This window comes from Equus quagga, chromosome 19, assembly GCF_021613505.1.
Source record: "Equus quagga isolate Etosha38 chromosome 19, UCLA_HA_Equagga_1.0, whole genome shotgun sequence".
Lineage (NCBI taxonomy): Eukaryota > Metazoa > Chordata > Mammalia > Perissodactyla > Equidae > Equus > Equus quagga.
The window spans coordinates 19,001,253-19,027,689 of record NC_060285.1 but is presented as its reverse complement, the minus strand read 5'-3'; the positions used below and the strand labels follow the sequence as shown (position 1 = coordinate 19,027,689).

Below are 26,437 nucleotides of genomic sequence, written 5' to 3'. Positions count from 1 at the left end.
CTCATTGGCTTCACACATTAATAGTTCATTTTTCCTCGAGCAACAGCCCCATGCAAGTGGCATCACCTACAAAGCTTTGAAAAATACTCCTTCTGTCCCTCACCCCCAGAAGTTCTGAACTGATTGTTCTGGAGCAGGGCAGGACATCAGAAAAAAATTTTTAAGCTCCTCCAAGACTCTAAGCCAGGGTTGAAATCCACGGAACCAAGTGATTGTAAGGACTTCCTCATCTGGTATCCTTCCATTCAGAATGCTGGGCTAGCCTCTGAAAGGCCTGTCTGTACTGGAAGTTTCTTAGATTATTGATCCATATAATGGGATGTTGTTTCAAAAATTCAAAGAGAGAAAGACTTTGCAGAAGGGTTATTTAACCAAAACTAGTCTCCATAACTGCATGAGTCTCCCAGTTCACTTAGTGTCATGAGATGTACCCTCATGAGCCTGTCTTGTTGATAAGGCCAGACTTTATCCTTTCTGGTTCCGGGCCTGACACTTTTTCATCACGTCAACAGGACTGGAACCCCCCTGCTATTTATTTATGCATTAAGTATTTATTGTTTTAGGCAGTAGAGGGTAGTCGTTAACAGTCCTGGCTCTGGAGCCACGCAGTTTGAAAACTGGATCCACACCTAATAGCTGTGTGACCTTGGAAAAGTTTCATAACCTCTCTGCCTCAGTTGCCTCATCTGTAAAATGGGGAGAATAATCCTAACTATTTCACGAAATGTTGTGAGGATTAAACAGGTGAATCCATGGAAAAGTCTAGAATAGTGACTAGCACATAGCAAGTTTTCAAAATATGTTGGATGTTATTTATTTTTATTATTTTCAATTGCAGGTCTCTACTCTAGGCTGCTGGGGAAACAGAGAAGATGAAGGCTTTCCCCTATCTTCAAGGAATTCGCAATTGGGTATGAGAGACAGACATACAGACAGACAAATTGTGAGAGATGTGATTGGGCTTTCGTAACATTGTGTGCAAAATGCTGGGAGGGTGTCCAAGATGGTATTGGAGGGGCAAGACAGGAAGCCTTCCCTGAAGAGGTGGCATTTATCTGGGCCTTGATAGGTAAGATGAGACCTACAGGCTCAGTCATTTTCTACTGAAGTGACATGGAAAAGGGGAAAGAAGAGTGGAAAACCCAACTGTCGGCATCCGCAAAGAGACCCTCCTTTGCAGTAGAGTTTGCCAGCCGCACTGGGTGAGGCCACCACCCTCCTCCAAGTCAAGGACCTGGCTTTCTGCAACATTCCCTCTGTACTTGGAGTGGTACCCATTTATGGGCATCCCACAAATCCTGCCCAACAGCCAGCTTGGACCTTTGCATTCAGAGAGAGAGCCCTGCAGCTTTCCATGGTGTAGTTGTGCAAATGTTGGTATGGCTGTGGGTCCAGGAGGAGGCAGGACCAGAGGCAGGATGGGCAGAGCAGTGGGAGACAGGAGCTTGTCTTGGGAATTTCACAAGGCATAAAAATTCTGGATCGTGTCTCTGCCCCAGCCCCTTCAGGATATCCTGTCATTCAGCCAGGACATATATACAGTTGAGAGTCGCCAATTTCACCACGACCCTTGGATTTGTCATTTTTCCTGTGTAGAGGCAGGTCTCACATATCATCAGTTTCAATCCAGGAAAAGGAGAGGAAAGGATTTAAAAGCAAACACTGAAATGAGAAAGAATTCACTGGGAGTTCATCAAACTAAATTAAAATAGCTAAATAATTCTGACAGGTGCCTGGCGCGGAGAAGGATCGAATATTTCCTCACCATGCTGCCAAATTTAATACTTTTCTTTCTTGGATTGGTCGTACAAAACTTCTGCTCCCTGCCTGAAACGACAGAGCAGGTAAGATGAGACTTGAAATTTTTTTTATTTGTCGATTTTCACGATGTGTTCGAAAGCTTTTGGCTTTCCCATGTTGTCATGAGTAAAGAGTACTATCTGGACTTCATAAAATAAAGAGGAATCCTGTGGAGAATAGGATCCTAAAGATACAAGGCGCGCTAACCCAGTTGGCTCCACTCATGTGCTAAAACGCCATTGTTGGGATCTCTGATTCTAGCGTTAACATTCCTCTTTCCATTGCGGATTTTGGTATCCTTTTGTTTGTTTGTTTTAGCAGTCTCATCACTGTGAATACCTCCCATTACATCATTCTGAGTGTAGAAAATAACAATGGTTGTAGAGAGATGGGTAGAGAGAAGCTCTGGGGAATTCCAGGTTGTGTGATAGCTGGTTGAGAAACACAGTATTACCAAATGCATCAGGAATTCATCCCCCTACCTTCCATGAGGTAGACAAAGTAGTCAAAGTCCCCAGGGCAGTTGTTTGGGTCGCCCTTGTGATGTACACCAGCACATCAGCCTCTCATGAGTTGTCATCATAGCACAAGTTTAGTATCAGATCCGCAGGAAGGCCAGACTAAAGGAGGTGTCTGTGAGAGGCAATCCAAGGGATTTATTTAAATGCATTGCACAAGGTATGATTTCTGCTCTATTAAGGATAAAACTTAAACATGATTCTGCGTCTGTGCCAGGCAAATTTTTATCAACACCAATTTCGCTCCACTTGGCTGTACTTTGATAATGTTTTTCACAAAAACATTGGAAGATGGCATAATGGTTAGCGCTCCAGCTCTGAGGTTAGATACGGGTGGGTTTGAACTGTGGCCTTCCTTTGTTTGCTTAACAAATATGTCTTAGGACCAGTCACTGTGCTCCACAGCTGACTAGCTGTTCGACCCTGAGTGAGTTAGTTAGTCTCTCTAACCTTCAGTTGCTCCCCTGACAGGACTCCACAAACAGCAGTAATTATCCTCATCATCACCATCATCATCATCATCATCATCATCCAGTGCTTGCTTTAGTGCAGAAATCAGGCCTTGACTGATGTTTAAAGCTGAGTTCACTTTTCAAGAGAGGACCATCTGAGAGGTAGAATGAGCCCTTCCATTTGAAAAGGACAATTGATAGTCAAGGGATTTTTGAAAAGAGAGTACTAATTCTGGCCTACAAGGAAAGAAAAGACAATGGAATGTCACCCCATATACTTACGTAAATGGGAAACCCCCATGTAAAGAAAATGATGCTTAAAAAAACATAGAGGTGTCATGACCATTAAAGGGAGTTAATTCAAACTATCTCTAAGGGTGGCTTTTATTATTATTCCAAAAGGAACATTCCAGTGTATTTTGGTTCATAATGATCACCAAAGAAAACTGTCAGTCAAAACAGATTTTGTTTTCCTATACGCCACTTACAGTGTGCAGGGAAGAGAAACAGCTAATCGAGGAGTCAGAAGACCACTGACTTAACTTGGGCAAGTCACTGGGCTCCCCTCACTCAGTTTTCTCCCCTTAAAATGAGGGTGATGATTCCAGCCCTGCTTATCCTTAGGGTAGTTGAGATCAAGCAAGATGATTCCTCTGGAAGCATGCACAACCATAAATTGCTCTGTAAATGTAAGATTTCTTCTTATGCAGCCTTTACATATATCAGTGAACTTAAAAGTAGTTCTGACATTCCCATCACACCTAAACTAGTGCTAGGCCCATGGGATAACAAAGAAGAGACATGGTCCTCTCCCAGAAGGGATTTTTAAATGGAGAGCAAAGATAACAAACTTGCTCCACCAGCCAACCATAGGAAGAGTAGAAACTGAGAAAAGGAAGAGATGAGTATGGTTTTATGGAAGTGGTGGTGTGAAACGGGGCCTTGAAGGATATGAGGTTTGGGTAGTCAAGGGAAGGGAAAAGAACATTCCTATCAGGAGAGGCAACAAGCAAAACACAGAGTTGAGGATAGAGAAGCATTATGGGAACTTGCGTTTACTGCCTACAATATTGCAGATCCTGTGCCAGGCAATTTGCACATCATTACATCATTTAAAGCTCTCAAGAACCTGGAGAGTGGTTATCAATATCTGCCCTTACAGACGACAGCAAAGAGCAAGGAATTCATTCAAGACTGTGCACATTGCAAGATACAGAGCTTGATTCCAAGCTTAGGTCTTTTGACCCCCAAGTTCAGTCTCAATTCATTGTACAAAGCTGCTTAATCGTAAGCTAGATGGGGAGATGAAGGAGACTTCAGAAAGGGGAGGAAATCTACTTGGGAGGATCAGTACCAGCATCATGGACAATGGGGGATCCTGAAGACAGGGCCAAAGTGGGTCTGCATGATTCCTTTTAGCAATTAATTCTCTGCTTCCTGATGTTGCTAATTGACTGTATGTCTGTGTGTTTTCCTACCATTCATTCATTCAATCAACAAATATTTTCTGAGCATTACTATGTGCCAGACACTGTTCTAGGTGCTTAGGGTACAGCACAGGACAAAACAGGAAAAGATCTCTGGAGCCCACCTTCTAGATGGATTTTAATCCAAAGATTGCAAATGTGTTTGGGGTAGGAACTGTATGCCCCGTGGCATTTAGCGCTCAGACTAGATATTCTTGTGGAATCGATGCTGAAAGAATATCCTTGAGACCTGTTGATCTATGACTAATTGACCTTGAATAATCTGCTTTAATTATTTCCCATTTGAAAAGAGTATTCTGCAACATACTTAAGGTTTCCCATTTGGATATGAGTATGTAGTTACGTTACCTTACCTTGCTAGACTCCAAACTCTAAATCAGTGATGGCAGATGGGCAGCACAAGCAGCTCTTTCCCTTGCCCACAGCCATGACAGCCATTGCTTGTTGATCCCAGCACTATTTCCAGAGAAGATTGAAAGCAGCCCACCAGTCATTACCAATCAACCTCATTGCCTCTCTGTCATTCCATTGACATGAAGCCAATGGAAGATTGGCCAACCAAGCTCTGCTAATGGGACTTGATTTTTTTTTTTATGTTTTCCCAGGCAAAAAGATGCGATAAGAAATCTCGCCTTATAATTAGGACCGAGTGCCAATCCTGCTCACTCAACTTTGGAATTAACTGCCCAGATGGTTACACCAAGATTACCAATGGCTCCGTAGGGGTTCGAGATTGCAGGTACTCATGAGAAAATAAGTGTGGGGAGTCTTGGAACCCAAGGGATCGTGAATCCAAATGGAAACTTCCTATCTCAAAAACTACAAAGCATTTCCATGATTTTTTCTTCCTCTAAGATTGCATTGAGCCCAAACTTAGGTAACTCACAACTATGACTTTGAGTCTAAAAAATATATTATTATTGATTCACATTTAAATCAAATTCACTATATTACATTACATATAAACATTCTCCCTTCATCCTGCCCTTCTTTATTTTGAAAACCTGGATTTTGTTGCATTTGAGTAATGTTCTAGTTAGAGCATGTTAAAAGCCTTGGGTCTGATAGTCAACTCACTAACTAGCTGTGGACCCTGATACTAATTGGAACCCAAAGAGGGAGATGAATGAATTACAGCTTTGCTGCACTTATGTGGGCATTGCTTTGCTGAAATCCTCTTAGGATTCAAAACTCTTGTAATTCAAGGCTAATCCTTGCAAATGATGACAAGCAGTTCTGCTCACCAGCTAATGGATGCGGCCATGCAGCTCAAGTGCAAACACAATTTTTAATTTACTCAGTCTGCTAATTAAAAAATTAGACAGTATTCAATGAGTCTTTTCATTCAAGGATGAAGGATTAGTACTATTTCTTACTAGTACTAGTGAAACCTTAACACTGTTATATCACACTATTTTAAATTCACATTTGCTTAATGTAACTGCACTATATTCTAAAACCCCAAATCATCATTTTTAACAGAAGTTTCCCAACATTAACTGGACTGGAATTGGCAAGCATATGCAGCAGCTGACCTCTCAGTGACCAAAGTGGGCGCACATTTGTGACCAGATTTTCTGAGAAAGTATATCAGAAAGGGGTCAAAGTTAAAATTATACGGCGACTTTATTGAGAACGTTTTCGTACTGGTTACTTTTTTTCATGGCCAAGGTGGGTGCTTGGTTATGTGCCCCCCCACCCCAACCCTCCCCGCCCACACACACACGCAGAGGATAAGATTACTGCACTCATGCTGTCTGTAATAGAACTGAAGACTTTGATCTGTCATTCCTTCATGCTGGAACCAACCCAAGACTGGTTCTCGAGGGGACGTTTGGTTCTCACTTTGGTGCCTGCTCTCCCCATCTTTGTGGAGAGATGCTCCTGCCAGTGCGCTCAACCTTTCAAAGAAATCATCAACTCTGTCTCCAACTTGACTGCCCAGAAAGCCAGTAGTTCTGTGGTTAATCAGCTACATTCCAGGGGCTGGTTTAGTTGTACAACCTTGAACCCACCGCCACACTATTCTTAACAGGCCAGTTGAAAGAAATGGTATACATGGAGGATCATCTCTAGATACATTGAAGTCCTGGAATAAGCCATCCATGCAGTGATTCCTGGAAAAAGATAATGGCGGTCAGTCTCCATAGAATTGCTGTTCCAGAACTGTACCTCAGCTGGTACAAAAACTGTTCTAAGGAACTCAGCATATCTCCCTCAAGGAAACGGTGGAAAATGTTGCTCACATCATCACACTGCCTCTCACAGAAACTCTATCTATGGGATCTGCAAAAAATAACTGTGAATCCTGAGCAGTCAGTTTATTAAATCCACAGATCCTGTGATTCACATAACTCATGATCTTTCCCTCCTTGCATTGGCTGCTGGGAGACTCAGTGGCAAGTTTGAAGCCCACCTCTAGCATGTCTTTAGAACCTAATATCATTTCTTTCATCTACTAACTTCACTTCTGACATCATTTTAGATATTTCACCCCCATTTTCATCATGTGCTGATTTTTTTCATCCATTTTTAACAATTAAAGATAAATCATGGTTAAATTTTATTCTACCTAGAAAGCAAATATGCTCAATCTATATATTTTTAAATATAGGCAAGTATAAAAATCTAGGGCAATCCCACTACCTACAGTTGACTGCATTGCTCTGGTCATGGGTTAACATCCTCTCTTTACCCTCCAAGGTACACCTTTGAGGTCAGAACATACTCGCTGTCTCTCCCTGGATGCCGCCACATCTGTAGGAAGGACTACCTTCAGCCTCAGTGCTGTCCAGGCCACTGGGGCCCAGACTGCATGGGTAAGTGACACAACACTTCTTGGACTTTTATATTTGCTTCTCGATGTCCCATTTCACAGAAAATTGAGAGGAAAGAAGCCCAATAAAAGGAGAATGTCAGCATCTTTTTCTAAAAAGTTCCAGCTCAGTCCATATGTAGAAAATCTTTCTTGCCCTGTCCGTCTTTATGAAGAAATCTGCTTTCTTCCAGGTAGAGATGTCTCTTTAAAATAATTCTTTACAAGTCAGAAAAAGCGACAATTGAAAGGATATCCATTTTTATAAAAAAGATAACTGACCATAGAGAGGAAGTAAGAATGCTGGGCTGTTATGACCCCAAATATGATTTTCTTTAAGAAGAAATTTCATTACAACGTCTCAAAGACTGTAGTTATTGTTTGGCAACCAAAATAATCATCAAATCTTCTAAAACTGTAAGTCTTAGAACGTTATATCAAACTCCATAATGAGCAGATTCCATTGTAAGAAAAACTACGAGCCGAGTCTGAGTCAATGGTCTAGTCAGACTCCTGTGGTCAGGCATAGCATTTGTTAGCTGAAATTGAACTTCTATCCTGATTAAAGATGTTAACATTCGAGTAGTGACTGAGTCCTGGCTATGACATGCAAATTACGTAGCTCCTCTCTTTTCTTGATAGTGAAAAATCAGACATTTTAGTTCATGAATTTACCGTGTTTTCCGTCTTCTAATATGTAATGAAAACATCTCCTTAAGGACCCACTTAAGGGGCAAGATTACTTCTCTTTTGCTTTATCTTTTTCTGATTAAAATAATGCAAGTAAATCGTACACAGCTTATAAATTTTGGAAAAGTATAAAGAAAGAAAAAAATAGCAATTTGTATTCTGTCACACATGGGGAATCCTAAATAGTTTGGCTAATTTCCCTGGTCTTTTATTCCACGTGGCTTCTAAATAGTTGAGCCCATATTGTATACATAATGTTGTCTCCTGTTTCTTTTTTTAATTAATGATTAAATGAATTATAGCTTCCATTTATTGAACACTACTGACATTAGGTGCTAGAGAAGTACTTGGCCTGTATTATCTGATCTAACTCTAAAACACATCTTTGAGTTAGACATTTTTATCCCCATTTTACCCATGAGGAATCAGAGATTTGAAGATTATCTCTTGCAGTTTCCTTTCGGCTCGTAAGTGATAAAGCAAGTTCAAGTTCACAGCTGCCTGGCACCAAAACCTGCTTGTTTTCTACTCTCACTGCCTGGAGGAGAACTTGTCAAAAAAAAAAAAAAAATACCAGAGAGAGAGATCCTCCAAATGTGTCGCTAATTTGTCTTTTGATTGGTAGGTCTCTGTAGCCCTCCCAGTCAATGCTGGAATATCCTCCTTGCCCTGGAAAGGTCAAGGTTTCAGTTTAGGGTATCCTGGCCCTTCTCTCTGTCAAGTGCTCTGTTCTCGGCTTCACCCCAGCATGTTGGCACTGTGTGTTTCTAACAGTTTATTGCATCAGAATCAAGCTATTACATTTCAAGAACTTTTTTAGCACAAAACACAGTCACCATCACATCCAGTCCTTAAAGACATCCTGATGTAATAGAAAGAACTTTTAGATTGACTTTTCTCTTTCTAACCCATGAAAACCAATCTGATGCTGAGTTATTAATCAGACACACCGTAGACAAGAAAAGGCCTTGTCCAAGATGCAGTAACGAAAGTCAGCATGTCCAACATCCCGAAGGACAGACCACGGCCAGGAGAGCCGAAGGACACTGGGCCTGCCACCAAGGTTTAGGTGTGAAACTAGTTCCATCATTACTGGTTTGGACAAGTGACTTCCTGCTTATCCCTCAGTCCTTTTAGCTGTCAAATGGGAGTAAAAATTCCTACTTTACAAAACCGTCGTAGAAATTTTAAAACATTAATAAAGGTGAAAGTACTTGGCAAAGTGTATGGCACAAAGAAGTCACTTTTAAATGTTTTAGGAATAAATGAATGAGCAAATCACAGTCAAAATAGACCTCTGATGATAAAAGGCAGATAAAATGACACCATGTCTCCAAGCCCTTTTTAATCAGTGGGTAACTCATGAGACATGAGCAGGCAAACAGGATGCCAAATCTTCATGCCATTAATTCATGCCATCGCCCTGTACTATGCGCAAAGGCTCACATCTACCATCCAAGGAGTCTGAGAATATTCCTTGAGCATTCAGGCATCTCCTCCTGATAGGTCTTGAGGCCAGAGAAGCAAAACGTGACAACCAATGCCTGGACATTCTTTCTGCTGTCCTCTCGTTGGAGCAAAAAGGGTACTCCCCTTTCTCTTCATCTTCCAAACACAGTAAATGTCTCGAAAGGCTTCCTTCCTTCGGTTCAGGAAAGAGATAAATGCTTTACTTGGCTGTGTATTTCACCTCTCACATTTGTGGTGATGACAAGCAAGGTCTTGACTATCACTTCACATTTCCGCAAGGATAAGGCCATTTCGGAGCTGCTGACATGTCCATCCTTCTTTTTGAGGAAGCACAACTTCTGGAATGGCCTTCGTTCCAAGGCAAGTGTGGCATTCACTTCCTTTTTTATGCATCAACAAATACAGTCACGCTCAACACCTCTGGGTTACTTTTAAAACTATTTTAATAGTAAGTACCTTATTCAAATTAGAAAATAACTCTATGATCAATTCTGAAAACTTGGAAAACACAGAAAAGCACAGTGAAAAAAATTACTCATCTGCTCCTAAAATTAAGAATAAGGCAGGAATTCTCACATGGGGAAAAAAATATGTCATCTTGACATAAGAAAGGTGTTTCTCCCAAGATTTAATATGCTTCTCCCTCATTAAAATTTATACTGCTTTATCAAATCTTCATATGGAAGGAAGTCTTCTCTCATTAGCGCAAAAATATATTTTTAACCTTGAAACTTAATCACATTTAAACAACCAATGTTCTGTTTGAGATGAAAATAGATTTTTTTAATTTGAACATGCCAGTTCTTTTTATGCCACTATGAACATTAACAAATTTATGCAACGACTCAAAGTAATTAAAAAAAGAGTATGGACTAAGACGTTACACGTAAATTCAATTGTGGCCAAAACAATCTGATTATTTCAAACGGAAATGATCTTGATTCTTCTTTTTGAGGTCAATGTCATCAAATTATGCACATTTATTTTTTGTATCATGTTATTATGTTTTCAGACCTCTTTTTCTTTCCTGTTGTGTTTTTGTTGCCATTCACTGTACAGCTTGCAAATAATGGACTATGTGGATTTGACACCACCTTTTAGGCATGTCCTTTTTGGCTTTGAGTGACAAATAATGCTGAGTTCATGTGAGGAACCCGTTCCACATCAGTTTCCCAGCAGACAATTCCAACCAGAGCTATAAATGGAACATCAGCACATATTCTCTACCCAGTACTGGGAACCAGGCTTTTAAACAAACGCGTGACGTGGGGTAGGCACCTCTAGAGTTCCTTGGGAGATAAAGTCACAGGGAGGTCCCTGGCCTCTTGCTGGTCAGGAAGTTTTTTATCTTCCTTCGAAGAAACAGAACAGCTAATGATTTGCTGACAGCTTATAATGGGTAAGGCTCCTGCAGGAGGAAAGTCACAATGCTAGAGACCACCAGAGTAGCAGGGACCAAAGGGAAATGTGATAATGACCTAAAATAGCCTTATCAGCTCCTTCAGCCTCACAATGCATCAGAAATGTGCCCTTATAGCAAATTCTGTAATAACTCTTTCAAGTAGGGTTGCTGAGAATGTCAATTTTACCATCTTTTTTCTTAACGGGGGCCTGAGGTGATAGAAAATGATTTGAAAAGCAAAAAGGAAATTTACACTTTGGCCTTAAAGTTTTTATTTAAAAACTGAACAAGCTGTTTTCGTAAATTGTTAACACATTTGATTTAGGACATAAAATGAGGACTCTCCCACACACACCAGCTACCTTTTTTCCAAAGTTCCTCCCAGGGTTGGCCAACTCATAAAAATCAAGCATTTATTAAGCACCTACTATATGCTGCATATAATCACATACATCATAATCCCAGTGCCTACCTGCAAGGAGCTCACAGATTAATGAGGGAGAGGCACACAAAAGCAAAAGAGGAGAAACGATCACCCCTGAGAGCCCAGGTGAGGACCCTGGGACCTTGAGGAGGTTTGCAGCTCGCCCAGAAAGCCAGCCAGTAAGTGCAGAGCCAGACCAGGAAACAAGAGCTATCTCGCTGCAGAGCCCCGTGCTTCCCAAATTACCCGGTTGTGTTGCCAAGTCACCTGCTGGGAGAGTGCCCTCCACTCTCCTCCTCCTGGAAAACTCGCTTCCACCCTTAGCCGGTGCCTGTTCCTGCCCGGAGTGAATTCCATGACGCCTGAGCTCCCTCTGGGTCCAGCTGACTGAGAGGCAGTGTGGTTTACAGCGAGACCGCAGGGACATTGATCACCTTTCCAAAGCCATCATTGAGGTGCATGACTTGCTAATAATTTTTTTTCATTTATTCTTAATTTATAGTTTACATAAAATTCACCCTTTTTAGTATATAATTATGTGAGCTTTGACGAACCGAAACAGTTGTGTAACAACCACCACAACTAAGAAAGAAAACAGTTATGTCATTCCCCCAAAATTCTCTTTGTTGTCACCTCCCAGCTCCTGGAAAATACTGACCTGTTTTCTGTGCCTATAATTTTGTCTTTGTCATATAATCAGAATCATACAGTATGTACCTTTCTGAGTCTGGCTTCTTTCACTTAGCACAATGCATTCAAGATTCATCTTTGTTGTTACATGTATCAGTAGTTCATTCCTTTATAATACATTCCTTTATAATACATAATCCACCACTATGTGGCTATACCCAGTCTGTTTATGTATTCACCAGATGAAAGACCTTTGGGTTTGTTTCCAGTTTGGTGCAATTAAGAACAAAGCCATTCACGTACATGCAATTAATTTTTGTATAATGACCTTATATCCTGAGAACTTACTAAATTCATGTCTTAGTTCTAATAATTTTTTGGAAATTCTTTCCAATTTTCCTTGTAGACAATAATATTGTCTGAGAATGGAGACAATTTTATTTCTTCCTTTCCAATCTGCGTGCATTTTATGTCTTTTTTTTACCTAATATATCACTGACCTTGGTGGATTATCGGTTTTATATATTATTGGATTCAGTTGGCTAAAATTTTGTTTAAGAATTTTTTTAATTTTTGTTTTAGACTTTTAAATAATTTGTGTGTACATTAGGGATATTGGTCTATAATTTTCTTTTCTTGTAATGTGTTTGTCAGGTTTGGGGATCAGAATAATAATGTTCTCCATGTAGAATGAGCTAAGAAGTGTTCTCTCTTCTTCAAATTCCTAGAAGAGTTTTAATAATTCCTTCCTTAGATTATATCCACCAGTGAAGCCATCCGGCATAGAGTTTTCTTTGTGGGAAGGATTTTAACATCAAATCCAACTTTTTAAATAGATATAAAGATATCCAGGTTATCTGTTTCCTCTTGAGTGATCTTTGGCAGTCTGTGACTTTCAATAAATTTGTCCACCTCACCTATATTGTCAAGTTTGTTGGCATAAAGTTGTTCATAATATCTGCTTATTATTCTTTTAACGTCTGTAAGATGTATAGTGTTGTCCCTTCTCTCATTCTTGCTGTTTTCCAATGAAAAATAATTTCTAAATGAAGGAGTTAGACCAATCTTCCTGAAGCCAAGGAGTGTACCTTGTTGATCCTGTGTTCCCAGTGTTAATGAAAAGCTAGAATGTAAGCTCTTATAAGGGCAGGACATTGGCTTCCACCAGCTGCTCCGCGCTGCAGTTTCCTCTGAAGCAAGTCTTAGTCCTCTTAAGTGTCAGGCACTCCCTCCTTACTGGGCTCATCCACAGCAGAGCCCCACTGAAGCACCAAGGACCCCGCCCACCAGCTCATGCCCCACACAACCATCCCCATGCACAGGCACGTCAACTTATCACCTCCTAGCAGCCTAGGTAGCATAAAAACCTTCACATTTTCCCTCTCTGGGACAATCCACATTAATTCCTCCAGCATACTCAGTAGTTCTCAAACATTCATGTGCAGTAGAGAATTATTGTCAAGCCTGTTAAAGTGCATATTCCCGGGTCTTACACCCAGAGATCCCCATTCGGTAGGTGTGAAGTGCCAGACTTTGCATAAAATTGTAACAGCTTATTATTATTGGCCAAGGGGGTGAGTGTGGACTGAAATCCAGCCCATCCATGGCTCACCAAGCCACACACTCTGGTGTATGTCCACCCTGAGGATGGGCCACCTTTCAACTTGTTTGGGTTTCATCTCTTTGCTACACCTGATGTCTATGGGGATATATCCACAAGGGCAGTGGGGGTTGGGGAGGCTTTTTCTGATTTGCGCAAAGACTCTCTATGCTGTGATGTATTAGCCTAGATCTTCTGAAAAGCAGATGCCAAGACAGGGCTAGAGATGCAAGAGATCAATTAAAAGAAGTTCCTGCAAGGGAAAATGAGAAGGAAACAAGGAGAAGCAGGAGGAGCCATCAGACAAGGATGCAGACCTAACCCTTGTGGATAGGAAAGGGGACCAAGGAAGGTCAGATGGAAAAGTCTTAGACTACATGTAGTTCTAAGGAAATTTGCTAAAGCTGAAGGGGAGTGTTCCAGCCAACATCACTCAACAGAGGAGTCCTCTGTCTTGTCGGAACAGGCCTGTCCTGGTATCTCTGCCATGCTCAGTCACCAGCTGGAAGCAGTCATGGAAAGTGTGGCCTCGTGAACAGGACAGTGGATTTCAGGGAAATTATGCTCCCACAGTAGAGATCCGAGAGGTGCCTTTTCCTGGCTGCTATTCCTGGAGAGCAGGGCCTGGGCAATCTGGCTTTGTAACAATTCCCTGTCCCAGGTGATTAGAAACAGCTAGTCCAGCGAATCACCTATAGAGGAACATTTGCCTAAATTTTTCAAAAGAACAGCTTGCTAACTGTTCCCTAAGGAAATAGGAGACCCAGACTTCCTGGACACAACATCACACTCTTGGGAGCTGGGATGGTGGAAGTTCCCCATTTCCTCTGTGATCAGCCTGTAGCCTAGAGTATAGTTGTATTCCCAATAGATGACTCTGCCCCACTCTCTGCTCTGTATGTTATAACAATGCATGGGCTGAATGGAAGGGACACCCAGAGGATGGAAAAGTCAAGTCTGCCTCAGAGGTGGGGTCAGGGAGAGCATCTTTGCAGGTGAGAAGGGCACAGGCAAACTGTAGAGGGAAAGGCATGTCTGGGGCAGTGGGCAGTAGTTTGCTGGGGTCAGACAGAAGGAATGCAGATGGGAGGGGAGCTGGCTCAATGCAGGAGCAAACTATTCAATGGAATGCGAGTGTGGGAGACTGGGATTCAGCAGTCATTGCCCGCAGAAGTAAAAATGCTTAGGAGGGCATTTCTGCAAGATGGCACTGATTGCTGAGTCTCAGGGTGGAGGAGGCCATGTGTCCTTCTGAGTCAGCAAGCTGAGGGTCACTCAGAGAGCACCTTGCGTGCCTAGCCCTAGGGAGAGGCACAGGGGCCAAGGGAGGGACACCCTGGCAGAGCTGTCACCTTATCTTCCTGCTCCTGCCCAGAGTTGGACCTGGTTCCCAAAAGACCATCTCAGGCCAAAAAAGCCCTAATAGCAAAAGGAAATGGGAGAAGAACGATGTGACCGTCAATGATCCAGGGACGCACTCCCTTAGCACCTCGTGCTCGGCATTGTGCACTCAAGCGGTTCAGCTGGTTTTCAGATGAGCCTGAAAGTGCATACCCCATACAGAGGTTGTGGAGAAAAAGGAACCCTCATACATTGCTGGTGGGAATGCAAACTGGTGCAGCCACTATGGAAAACAGTATGGAGATTCCTCAAAAAATTAAAAATAGAACTACCATACGATCCAGCCATCCCACTACTGGGTATCTATCCAGAGAGCTTGAAGTCAGCAATCCCAAAAGTCCTGTGCACCCCAATGTTCATTGCAGCATTATTTACAATAGCCAAGATGTGGAAGCAACCTAAGTGCCCATCAACTGATGATTGGATAAAGAAGTTGTGGTATATATACAATGGAATACTACTCAGCTGTAAAACAGGACAAAATCATTCCATTTGCAATAACATGGATGGACTTTGAGGGAATTATGTTAAGTGAAATAAGCCAGTTAGAGAAGGATAATCTGTGTAGGACTCCACTCATATGAGGAATTTAAAAATGTGGACAAAGAGAACAGATTAGTGGCTACCAAGGGAAAGGTGGGGTGGGGGGTGGGCACAAAGGGTGAAGGGGTGCACCTACAACACGAATGACAAACATTAATGTACAACTGAAATTTCACAAGGCTGTAACCTATCGTTAACTCAATAAAAAAAAAGTGCATACCCCATACCTGCTTGATCAGGCCACTCCCTTCCTCTTCATCCTCACCTCCTACTGCTCTTTTCAAGACAAAGACCACAATTTTTATCAAGGCCCTTCCTCAATGATTTGCCTGTTGCCCTCTGTTGAGACCAGATATAGGTCAATTGGGCCTCTCAGGATTAGGTTGTTTTTGGTAAATGTTGGTAACCTCCAGTAGGTGGAGGGATGAGAGCTCTAGGCCTGTCCCCCTGACAGCTATCCTAGTTCGTAAACCAGTATTTATCTGATTATCTGTAATCCATGACTCTCTCCCAGTTGGGCATGTAGGACTATGGAAATAGAGACGAGGTCTGTGCTCACCTAGTCTAGCCAGGACTTACATGGTCTTGATTCAAACAGGAGCCCAATAATTTATTTCCTGAGTGTTGTTGCCTGCTAAACTGCCAATAAGAAGGAAGAGAAACTGGGGAGGATGGAGAGTATCCACTCTAAACAATGACAACCACCATTTATTGAGCACCTAATATTTCCAGTCCCTACCACAACCTGCCAAGAAGACACTTGAACTGAATCTTAGAGCCAGGCATTGACTTGCCCAAAGGGATACAGCTAGCAAAGAGTTGACCTGGGGTTCAAACCCAGAACATTCTGATTGCAAGGTCCGGGCTCTTTCATGACACCATTGCATTTCATGTAGCCACTGTCCTAGCTGGTGAGAGCAGTGCAAAGCGATGTATCAGTTTTCAAAGTGATGTATAAATATCAGCTACATGTCAGTGTGTCTTCTCCTCCACTCACCTCACAAACATTTCTGTTATCTGCGCTGTAACTCTGATGTACAGCCGTGCTTGATGGGTATAGAGCACAGTGACGAACAGTATAGTAGACACCGGTGCACCTGCCAGGGCTTGAAGCCTGGCTCTGCCACTGTTGTGGGAAAAAAACCACAGACTCAACATGTCTAATCTAGACCCTGTAGTTCACTAACATTCTGCAAGCAGGAAAGAGACAGAGGAGCCGAGGGAACACAGTCTACAGGTGTGCAACTCGACTCTCTCACCTCCCGGTAACTGTGAGTTATAAATGTTCCTTTCAAGAACTAGCCTATTAACTCAAGTGAGCCGTCAGGGTCTCTTTGGGAGAACTGCTTCTCTCTGTGGTTAGAAGTCTCTTTTTCTAAGAACTGCTTTTCATTTTCTGTGGATGCTGATTTCTTGGAAGATACATGGCGGAGCAAACTTTTGGCACAGGAGAGCCTTGGACAAAGGTCATTGTCAATGGAAGTAGGAAGGGAGGGAGGGCAGCAAATCGGACACTTCTGGTAGAGGAAGGGCAAGTAAGTCTCTCATTACCTCTTGCCAGATGGATGACTTTGGGCAGGTCACTCTACTACTCTGTGCCTCAGTTTCCTCATCTAGAAAATAAGGTTAAAAATAGGGCCTTACTTCAGGAGATTGCTGTGAACAGTAAATACATGCATCCTTTATTATTATCTAGAACTCCATACCATTTGCTCTTTTGTGGAAGTCATTTGCCTTGCTAGCTTTAATGTGGGATAACATTTGATCCTGCCTCATTCGCACAAACACATTTCATGGCCATTGCATGATTACCGCTTGGTGCTCACTGGTCCAGATCCCTTATTTTAACAGTCAGAACTCACCTGAACTGGCATTACATCCGTGTTGAGTCAGCACTCAAAGTGTATAACAACGGCATGTATAAAAAGAAAAAGAATTTTTTTTATCCTCATCAAAGCAGTACCTTAAAGTTTTGTCACTTACTATTACTTTAAACCCTCTATTTGATTTTGGGCATTGTAATATCTGACCTTCTAGCTAAATGTCCCTCTGCCCCAACATGTAATATAATGCTTGGCACATGGTAGGTTTAAACATCCCTGAATGTTTAGTGAATGACTGCGAAATCCTCTATTAATGTCTATAAAAGCTCCAATTTGGGTCTAGCACAGCCCAAAAGTGTAAAACCCATCTTTCCTTGGAATTGGCTTTTGAGTGAAATCTAAATTCTTTGCTGGCCATGCAAAGCTTTTCATTAATTGGCCTCAACCATCCTATTATTCTTCATCAACCTCCACTTCTCCCATACCCCAATTCCCAAGTTCCAGTGCCACCAAACTTTATATCATTCCCAGTACAGACCACGCCTTTTTACAACTCTAAGACTTTTACTTGCTGTTCCCTCTTCCAGAAATTCCCTTCTCTTTTAAGCATGGCCAACTCTTACTGAGCCTTCAAAATCCTAGCTTAAGTGGCTCCTCCTCAGGGATGTCTCCTAGACTCCCCAAGGCAGCATCAATAGCTCCCTTCTCTGGGGTCCCTCAATACCCTGTCTAGCACCTTGGTTAAAAGGCCTGGCTTTACAGTCATGCTAAGGGCTAGGCTAAATTCCCAGCTTTGCAATTTATAAAGTGTGAGATCTTGGGCAAGTTATGTGACCTCTCTGAACGTCGGTCTCCTCATCTTCTAACCTGTACCAATAGCAACCTCTGAGAGTTGCAATGGGAATAATTTAATTAGATCATTGTAAAGTGTACGGCAAATGCTCAAGAAATGATAGACAGCCTGCTGCCTTCTGTTACAGCAACTGACTACTTCCCCTGTGTAAGCCTAGATGATGCCAGCAGAGTCTTCAATTATTTCTTAGCCCTGGCAGCTAGCACACTAGCTGGCACACAGTAGATGCTTAATGCATCCTTGCAGAATGCTTGCATGCAGTCATGAATGAATGACTCTAAGTTCTTTGATTCCCTAGAGTGCCCAGGAGGAGCGAGGTCCCCCTGCAGTGGCAGGGGCAGCTGTGCGGACGGCATGGAAGGAAACGGAAGCTGCTCTTGCCGAGTAAGTTCAGAAAGATATTCTCTTTCTCCCTGACTCTGCTCCCTCTCCTTACCTCTTGTCCTTTCTTAAACACACACATCCTAGGTGGAGTCTCTAAGAAATAGCGATATTAGTAAAAAGAGTATGTGACCTGCAACAAAATGACCATAGAGACTGGAGACCTTCGAATGAGTCAGTTAACTACTCAGCCTTAAGTGTATCCATCTGTAAAATGGGTTTGATAAAAATACCTATGTAATTACGTTTGTTGAAAAAGTGAAATGAGATCATATATGTGATAATAATTTATGAAATTATATAGGGCTATAGAAATTGTTGTTCTTACTGTTAATTATCACCACTATTAGTAGACTACTCTTAGGAGCTAGCCTCAGCACCCATTGTCAAGCACTGGGTCTGCCAATGGAAGAATTCCTTTGTTATCCCATGAAAGTGACTTTTTCCAAGCTTCAAGCCTCAGATGATTTAAATACAAAGAATTCTTGAAAAGGACTGAGCCCCACTGTCTTCAGAAATGCAAAAGTGAAAGAGTTTTCCTTTCACTCTTGGGTGAAATTGTGATGCGGCTCTTAGATTTGGTCTCTATTTTCATCTTTGGGCTGACAAAGCAGCTTTCTTCTGAAGAGCTCCAGATTCTTCATAAAAAAGGACGCCAGGATTAATGTACGCATTATAACACAAAAACAGCAAAGGATAAAAGAAAAAATAGAAAGAAGGAGCTTCAGGATAGCGTAGAGGGAAGATATATTTGAGAAACAAACGTTGAGCAGACCATCAGTTAGAAATGGAAGGGCTGCCTGGGTAACACAGGTCACTTGGGCCTAATGTCATCTCCCCGGGGTGTTCTGCAGGAAGGGTTTGGTGGAACAGCCTGTGAAACCTGTGCTGATGACAACTTATTTGGACCCAGCTGTTCAGCAGGTATGTCTGATTTTTGTGTAATCAAATGCATTTGCAAAGGCTGAAAGTCAAACATGGCTCACACAGCTGAAGATTCCAGAGAGAATGTTCTGGGGGGAAAAACTCTGAACAGTTATATATAACCAAGTCTACAGGCCAAACAAAGAGCTGACAACAAAATCTAATAAGATGCAATCTTTGAAAAGAGAGACACCGTTTTCTGGGGTTTTCCGCACTTGCGGCCAGCTACTCACCAGTAAACATTTCTGGCGATCTCAGGGGCATACAATTCCCTCCCTCCAGGCTCCAGGATCCGACATGTACCTATTCCTAGCCCGTTCAGCCTCTCCCCGAGGTCTTTCCGAATCCTGGTCTCAGCACTGATCTTCTCCCCAGGGCCCTCGACTTCCATAGGTCCCACCACGTTCTAATCTGTCCCTTCCTTTGGGAGTTTACAAATAAATACCTCAGGTGATCAGAGATTGTCGGTTCCATTTTGCAGGTTAAACAAACCTGAAACTGGTTTGTCCACTCTTTTATTTTGGTTCCCCCCAGAAGTAGACCCTGAACCCAGTACAAGAAGCATATTTGGAAGGTAACCCCAGGAAACACAAAGAAAGTGACATGGAGAAATAACGAACACACTGTCAAGCCAGAGACCAGAGTGAATGACCAGAGCTTAATCCCCCAGGGAACTGTGGAGTCAGTGCAGAGCACTCACTCTGGAGTCATCTCACCTAAGGAGAGAGGGAGCCATGGTGTGGTAGGCAGAGTGATGACCCCCCAGTATTATCCACATCCTTATCCCTTGGACCTGGAAATATGTTACCTTGCATGGCAAGGGGGAATTAAAGTGGCAGATGGAACTAAGGTTGCTAATCACCTGACCTTACACTAAAGAGATTATCCTGGATTATCCAGGTGGGCCCAATGTAATCATAGGGGTCCTTAAATGTGGAGGAGGGAGGCAGAGGCAGAAGACACAGTGTCAGAGTGATGGGATGTGAGAAAGACTCCACCAGCCGTTGCTAGCTTTGAAGATGGAAGAGGGCCACAAACCAAACAATGTGGGCGGGTTTAGAAACTGGAAGAGACAAGGAAAGGATTTCCCCCCTCCAGAAAGGAACACAAGCTACCAAAAACCTCGATTTTAGCACAGTAATTTTGGGTTTCTGACTTCCAGAAGTGTAAGCCAATAAATTTGTGTTCTTTTAAGACACTAGGCTTGTTGCAATTTGTTACAGCAGGAATAGGAAACTAATACATGCAGTCGTGGGGCGGGGGGCATGGTTGTTAATTTCCTGGCACTTCCAGCCCCCAGTGAGAGCTCAGCAGCCTCCCTGGGATGTGTTCACAAGCTACTGTAAGTGAGCTGGAATGCATGGCATTGGGAAGGTCTAGAGAATGCAGGCATGGCAAAAAGGACATACCCAGCGGCCTTTCTTCAACACTTCAATTCTGGCTTTTATGGAAAAATCAAATTCAGTTGACACTGCATTGATTCAAATATTTTTTCCAAGAAAACTTACACACACAGAGACATCCCACCCCCATAACTTTGCACAGTCTGTGATAAGTTTCATTGCAATAGCACAGGCCTTATCTCATTCTAATCCATGGGTTCCTTGAAGGCAAGCACTGTTGTACCTCTTTATCTCTAGTACTTTCCATGGTGCTGCCTGCCTGGTACACATGCACTACACTTTTGCTGGCTGGATGAATCAGTGAGTGTGTGAGTGAATGATTTAATAAATTAATGATCTAATTCTCTCCAGCCATGTTGTCCTGATCCAGCAGCATGGTTTGGAGAGACATCACATAGAGACCATTAGAACTCCAGGGTTAGACTCAGACTGGGTTTCAAGCACAGGGCTGTTAATGGTGGGAACCTTAGACTGACACTGTCTGTCTGTGTCTTCACCTGTAAAAATAGAAAATAATACTGCCTCCTTTAGGGTTACTATGAAGATTGAAATAAATGCACAATAAATGCTCAATTATCACTGTTACAATTATGTATAACTCTCTAGTGTCCCCCAATCTTAGGTTTTCCTTCATCCTCCACTCCATAAAAGATTAGTTCATAAGGGTGTTAGCAAAAGCAAATTTAAAACAGATGTTGGTATTCTGTAGGCTTTAAGATTATACATTATATTAAAGGACAATAAACTAAAATATAATCAATCAGCTGTTTAGAGATAACATGCCTTCTAAATTGGCCCTTCCCTACCATAAGACTAGAATTTAAATCACATATTTTACATAAATACTGAAATGGGAAGGAAGGAGGACAGCATCCAGCCTTGCTTACTTCCAAAGAAAGCCGAGTAATTGTTTGGGATGAAAATTTAGAAAGAAAAGGAACCCATGTTGTCTCCAAGGCACTGGTGTTGGTTGCTGATGAGCACAGAGGTACGTGGAGATTCCAAACATTTCTAACCAAAGAAAGTGGCCTCCCTTCACACTTGCTTGTGCCATGGAGAAAGGCCAAGTGAAAGGGGGAAAGATGGTTTAGAAACTCATATTTTTAAGTGAGGAAGTCGGAAACCTAAACTGAGACCCAGGAGAAAAAGCACTAAGCTCTCCATTCCAACAGCACTTCGTGAGATGATGGAAATGTCTTATATCTGCGCTGTCCAACGCGGTCACCACTAGCCACTTGAGGCCACTGAGCACCTGAAATGTGACCAGTGCAACTGAGGAACTGAATTGTAAATTTTAGTTCGTTACTTAATTAAAATTTAAATAGCCAAACATGGCTAGCGGCTACCATATCGGATGGCGCAGCTCTAGAATGTAAAGGGTAAGAGAACAGGCACTGAAGTCACACTGGCCTGAGTTTGAAACCAACCCCAGTTGCCAAGTGACCTGCGGCAAGCTTTTTAATCTCTCGAAGGCTTCCTCATCTATAAAACAGGAATAGTAACACCTGCCTCTTGGGCTTGACAACGTAGCAGCTCTTAGCAGCATGTCACAAGCACTCAATCAATGGAAGCAAGTATTAAATGAGAACAAAAACAATCCAACAGTAAGCAAGCCACCCATGAATGAATGAATGAGTGAATGAGTGAATGGCTCAGTGGTGGCTGGTCATTTCCCATTGGCAAGGACTATGGCAATTTGCAAAACTTTTCAGCAGGGCGTCCACTGGGTGCCAGTGTTGTTTCATCCAGTGAGGCATTGGTCCCATAGAGGTGGCACTTTTGCCTGTAAGTAGGGCAGCTCCATCAGCCACAGTTTATTTTTAGCGCTGACTTTCTCCTGCCGCCCGAGTGTTCTCCCACTCGACTGTTGATGAGTTTGGAGAAGATCTAGGGCTGCCTCAGCCAAGGGTTTTCATCTCTGCTGCCAATGCCTAGCCTGCTCACTTAGGGCAGGATGCTAAGCCCATTTTCTATAGCATGACCCCCACATCAATCCCACAGTCGTGTCTTGTTAATAACAGTAGCCAGCATTTGCTGAGCATCGGCTGTGTGCCCGGCAGTGAGTGAGGTCTGACGTGCATAATGCCTTTGGGTCCTCACAGCAACTCTTTAAGCTGGGCTCTTCGCTTTATGATGAGGAGGCAGAGAGATTTCTCAAGGTTACGCAGCCATTAAAAGCACAAGGCAGGATTTGACCCCAAGTGTCCGACTCCAGAGCCTGGGCATCCAGGTCCCGCACTGCTCTGCCCCTGGGGCATCCACCATGCACTAGACCCCTGACTGGTGATGGAGCTCCAAAGAGGGGAAAGATTAGGACCCGACCCCCAAGGAACTGGAGATGCAGGTGAGAATTATGATCCGATGTACACAGCACACATGGGAAGCTACGGGAACAGGGGAGAGGGAGCAGCTCACCTGCCAAGGAGCACATCACAGGGGTCTTTGTGCACTGTCCCTCTGACCTGAATGGCATGGCTTTGACCACTTTAAAGTCACATGCCCAAAGTTTCCCATGTATCTAGAGATCTGCTGAGGCCAATTCAACAAATATGAAGGGTTCTCTAAATGACCATCTGGGAATCCCTCTGCCACTCACTTCTCCTTCTCAAGGACATTCTCTTGGCAACAGCTGGCAGCCTGGCAATGCGTGTCATAGGCTCCTGAAAGCTGTTCGCGCCAGGTCAGTTAATCCAGTGCAGAGGCTGTACCAGAAGACAGGACACTGGGAGATGCTCAAGCCAGGGCCTTTGACCCACACCATGCTGCCCAGAGGAGAAGCTTAGTGACAAGGACAGCTCTAGCAGTTAGCATCTAAGTTGGGATCAGGAGCTGAACCACATTTATCTCCCCCTTTCTGCCCTCCTGCCCTCTTCCATTGGTTGCATGACAACATTTAGGACACACGTGGTATCGTTGTATCACTTAGAGTCCGGCTTCCGCACTACACTGTGAGCTCCTTGAATTAGATATTATGAATTACGCATCTTTATATACCCAGTGCCTAATACAGTACCTGCCACTAGGTGGGAGCTGGGTAGATTTTTTTTTAACTTTTTATTAAGATTATGATAGTTTACAACCTTGTGAAATTTCAGTTGTACATTGTTGTTTGCCAGTCGTGTTGTAGGTACACCCCTTCACCACCGTGCACCACCGTGTTTGGAAGGAGGGCGGGTGAACTAGCGAGTCATCCCATGTGCTTAGAACCCAGGATGTATAAAATAAAGTGGCGGAAGATCAAAATGAAAAGTCAAAGAGATTGGAGTCAAATCTTGTTGGACAATTGGAGGAAGTCTTGTTTGACAAAGAGAGGACTTTAGATTTTGTTTAGTTAGCAATTGGGAGTCATTGAAATATTTGAGAGAAGATCACCCTGATGCCATTACTGATCAAATGAAATGGATGAAATGGAGACGTGAGAAATTGGACAGTGAGGCCAGGTAAAACGCTACTGCAATAGCCCAGGCAAAACATGATAAGCACCGAACAAAGACAGTTCCAGCGGATATGAAGAGCAGGGGATTGGGGTGGGACATGTAACAAAGAATGCAAAGGATTTGATGGCTTATTAGATGTTTGGAATACTTTTAAACATTATTAATCTTGCTTCTGTGGTATTTGGTTAGGTTTTTAAGCAAATGGATCTTCTTAATTATTTTTTCACTTGAGTTAACATTAAATTGGCTTACACACATTGAACACATGTGCGATAGATAGAATAATGCCCCACTCCCAAAGATGGCTGTGTCCTAATCCTAGAACTTGTGAATATGTTAGGTTACATCGAAAGGGGAATTAAGGCTGCAGATGGAATTAAGGTCGCTAATCAGTTGATTTAAGATAGGGAGAGTGTCCTGGATTACCCAGGTGAGCCCAATGTAATCACAAGTGTCCTTATAAGTGGAAGAGGAAGACAGAAGAGAGAGGACCAATAAAGATGGCAACATGAGAAGGACTTGACCTGATATTGCTAGCTTTGAAGGTGAGAAAGGGGCCATGAGCCAAGGAATGCAGGTAGCCTCTAGAAGCTGTGAAGAGCAAGGGAAAATATTCTCCTTTAGTCTCCAGAAGAAACACAGCCCTATTGATACCTTAATTTCAGCCCAGAGAGACACATTACAGACTTCTGACTTCCAGAACTATAAGATAATAAATTAGTGTTGTTTTAGGCGACTAAGTTTATGATAATTTCCTACAGCATCAAAAAGAAACTAATACAATATGCTTCACAGAAGGCTGGGGATAGGATGCTGGTGACCCAGCCAGACAGTAAATCTTGCTGCAAGTGAGTCACAAACTGGATGCTGAAGAGTTGACCATTTATTTCAAATGCCTTTCACTTCTTCCTGAAATGATTTGTCACTGGGCTGCAAAGCCATCTATTTCAAACTAGAAAACACAGCTTAGTCGTTCTCTGCCCTTTTGAATTTCTTTTTATACCTGCATTGCCCTGTTATTTGGGAAGTAGGATTTATTTACATAGATTCCCGCTACCAATAGTGATTGAGTCAGCGCTAGCATTTCTCTTTTAAACATGACAGGTATATGAGACGCTAAGTTAATTCTCTTGTTGCGGTATCCAATGATGAAGTCAGTAGTTTGAAAGAACTCCATCCAATGCACATGATATGCCAGATCTGCCTTATATAGATTATCTCGTTTAACTATAGAAATCCCATGAGGTAGGCATTATCCACATGTTATACATAAATAAATTGAAACTAATAAAAGGAAAATGAAACCAAGATTCAAATCAGGGTCTCTGGACTTCAAATGCATGGTTTTCCCTGTCTCATCATGAAGATTCTCAGTAAAAGTTATCTGGAAATATTTCCCTTCCAGAATCTTTAGAAGAAGTCTATATGAGGTAGTGAAAATTCTCCATTTTTCTGTCTGCAGTGTGCAACTGTGTGCATGGAGTCTGCAACAGTGGAATAGATGGCGATGGGACCTGTGAGTGCCACTCTGCATACACTGGCCCCAGCTGTGACCAGCGTGAGTACTGCTAGTTTCCTTAATGCAGTGCCAGATCCAATGGGCACAGATGTGTGCATTTCAATCTTGTACTCGTGTGCTGGGGCTCTACCTGTGTGAGGCACCATCAAATGTTTTGCTGGAAGAAAACCAAAAATTTAAAAGAGAGAAGAAAGAAAAGGAGAGAAGGAGAGGGGAGGAGAGGGGAAGGGAAGGGAGAAGAGAGGAGGTGACTAGAGGAAGTGGGGAGGGGTGGGGAAAGGATGAGAAGGGAAGAGGAGAGGAGAGACAGTATAGAAAATCAGAAGTCACAGAAAGTTTGGGAGCAGTGTAGTAACACAGCTGTAGCTATGTTCTAGGAAGGTCAAACTGGTGGCAGTGTGAAAGACAGAATGGAGAAGACGACATTTGAGCTAGGAAACCAGCTGAAGCTATTGCAAAAAGTTAGCCACCCGGTAAGGGAGATAAGGCATGTTCTCAATTCTAAGTCTCAAAGGCAGAACACATTCACAGGAAACGGAGGCTCACCAAGGCTGAGCAACTCACCAAAGGTCACAAAACTAGTAAACAGGAGAGCTGGAACTCAAATCATTTGAATCCATGGGAAGTTCTTTAAACAATCTGTCATGCTGGGTCCAATCAAGAGACAGAAACCACAAGGTGATTGGAACAAGGGAAGTTTAATATAAAGCTATAATATAAACTGTGATAGGCGAGTGGCTGTAAAAATGCAAAGTGAACCTAGGGCTGATGGAGCATAACAAAGGAAAGACAAACTTGGAAGAGAGTGGCCATCTCCACGGCTGGGTTCAAATCTTGTTGGAGGAGATATGGTGGCACCCCCCCG

General features: G+C 42.6%; 1 protein-coding gene across 2 annotated transcripts in view; it reads left to right on the top strand.

The window, feature by feature from the left end:
- Positions 1-1,603: 1,603 nt before the first annotated feature.
- The window catches only part of STAB2 (stabilin 2), a 147,793-nt gene continuing 122,959 nt past the window's right edge, over positions 1,604-26,437 (top strand). For both annotated transcript variants that reach the window (XM_046646193.1, XM_046646192.1), the window contains exons 1-6: positions 1,604-1,844; positions 4,863-4,996; positions 6,961-7,076; positions 18,207-18,292; positions 19,144-19,213; positions 25,516-25,611. In XM_046646193.1, the coding sequence (XP_046502149.1) occupies positions 1,767-1,844; positions 4,863-4,996; positions 6,961-7,076; positions 18,207-18,292; positions 19,144-19,213; positions 25,516-25,611 (580 nt within the window). In that variant the 5' untranslated portion in view covers positions 1,604-1,766. The remainder of the gene's footprint in view (positions 1,845-4,862; positions 4,997-6,960; positions 7,077-18,206; positions 18,293-19,143; positions 19,214-25,515; positions 25,612-26,437) is intronic.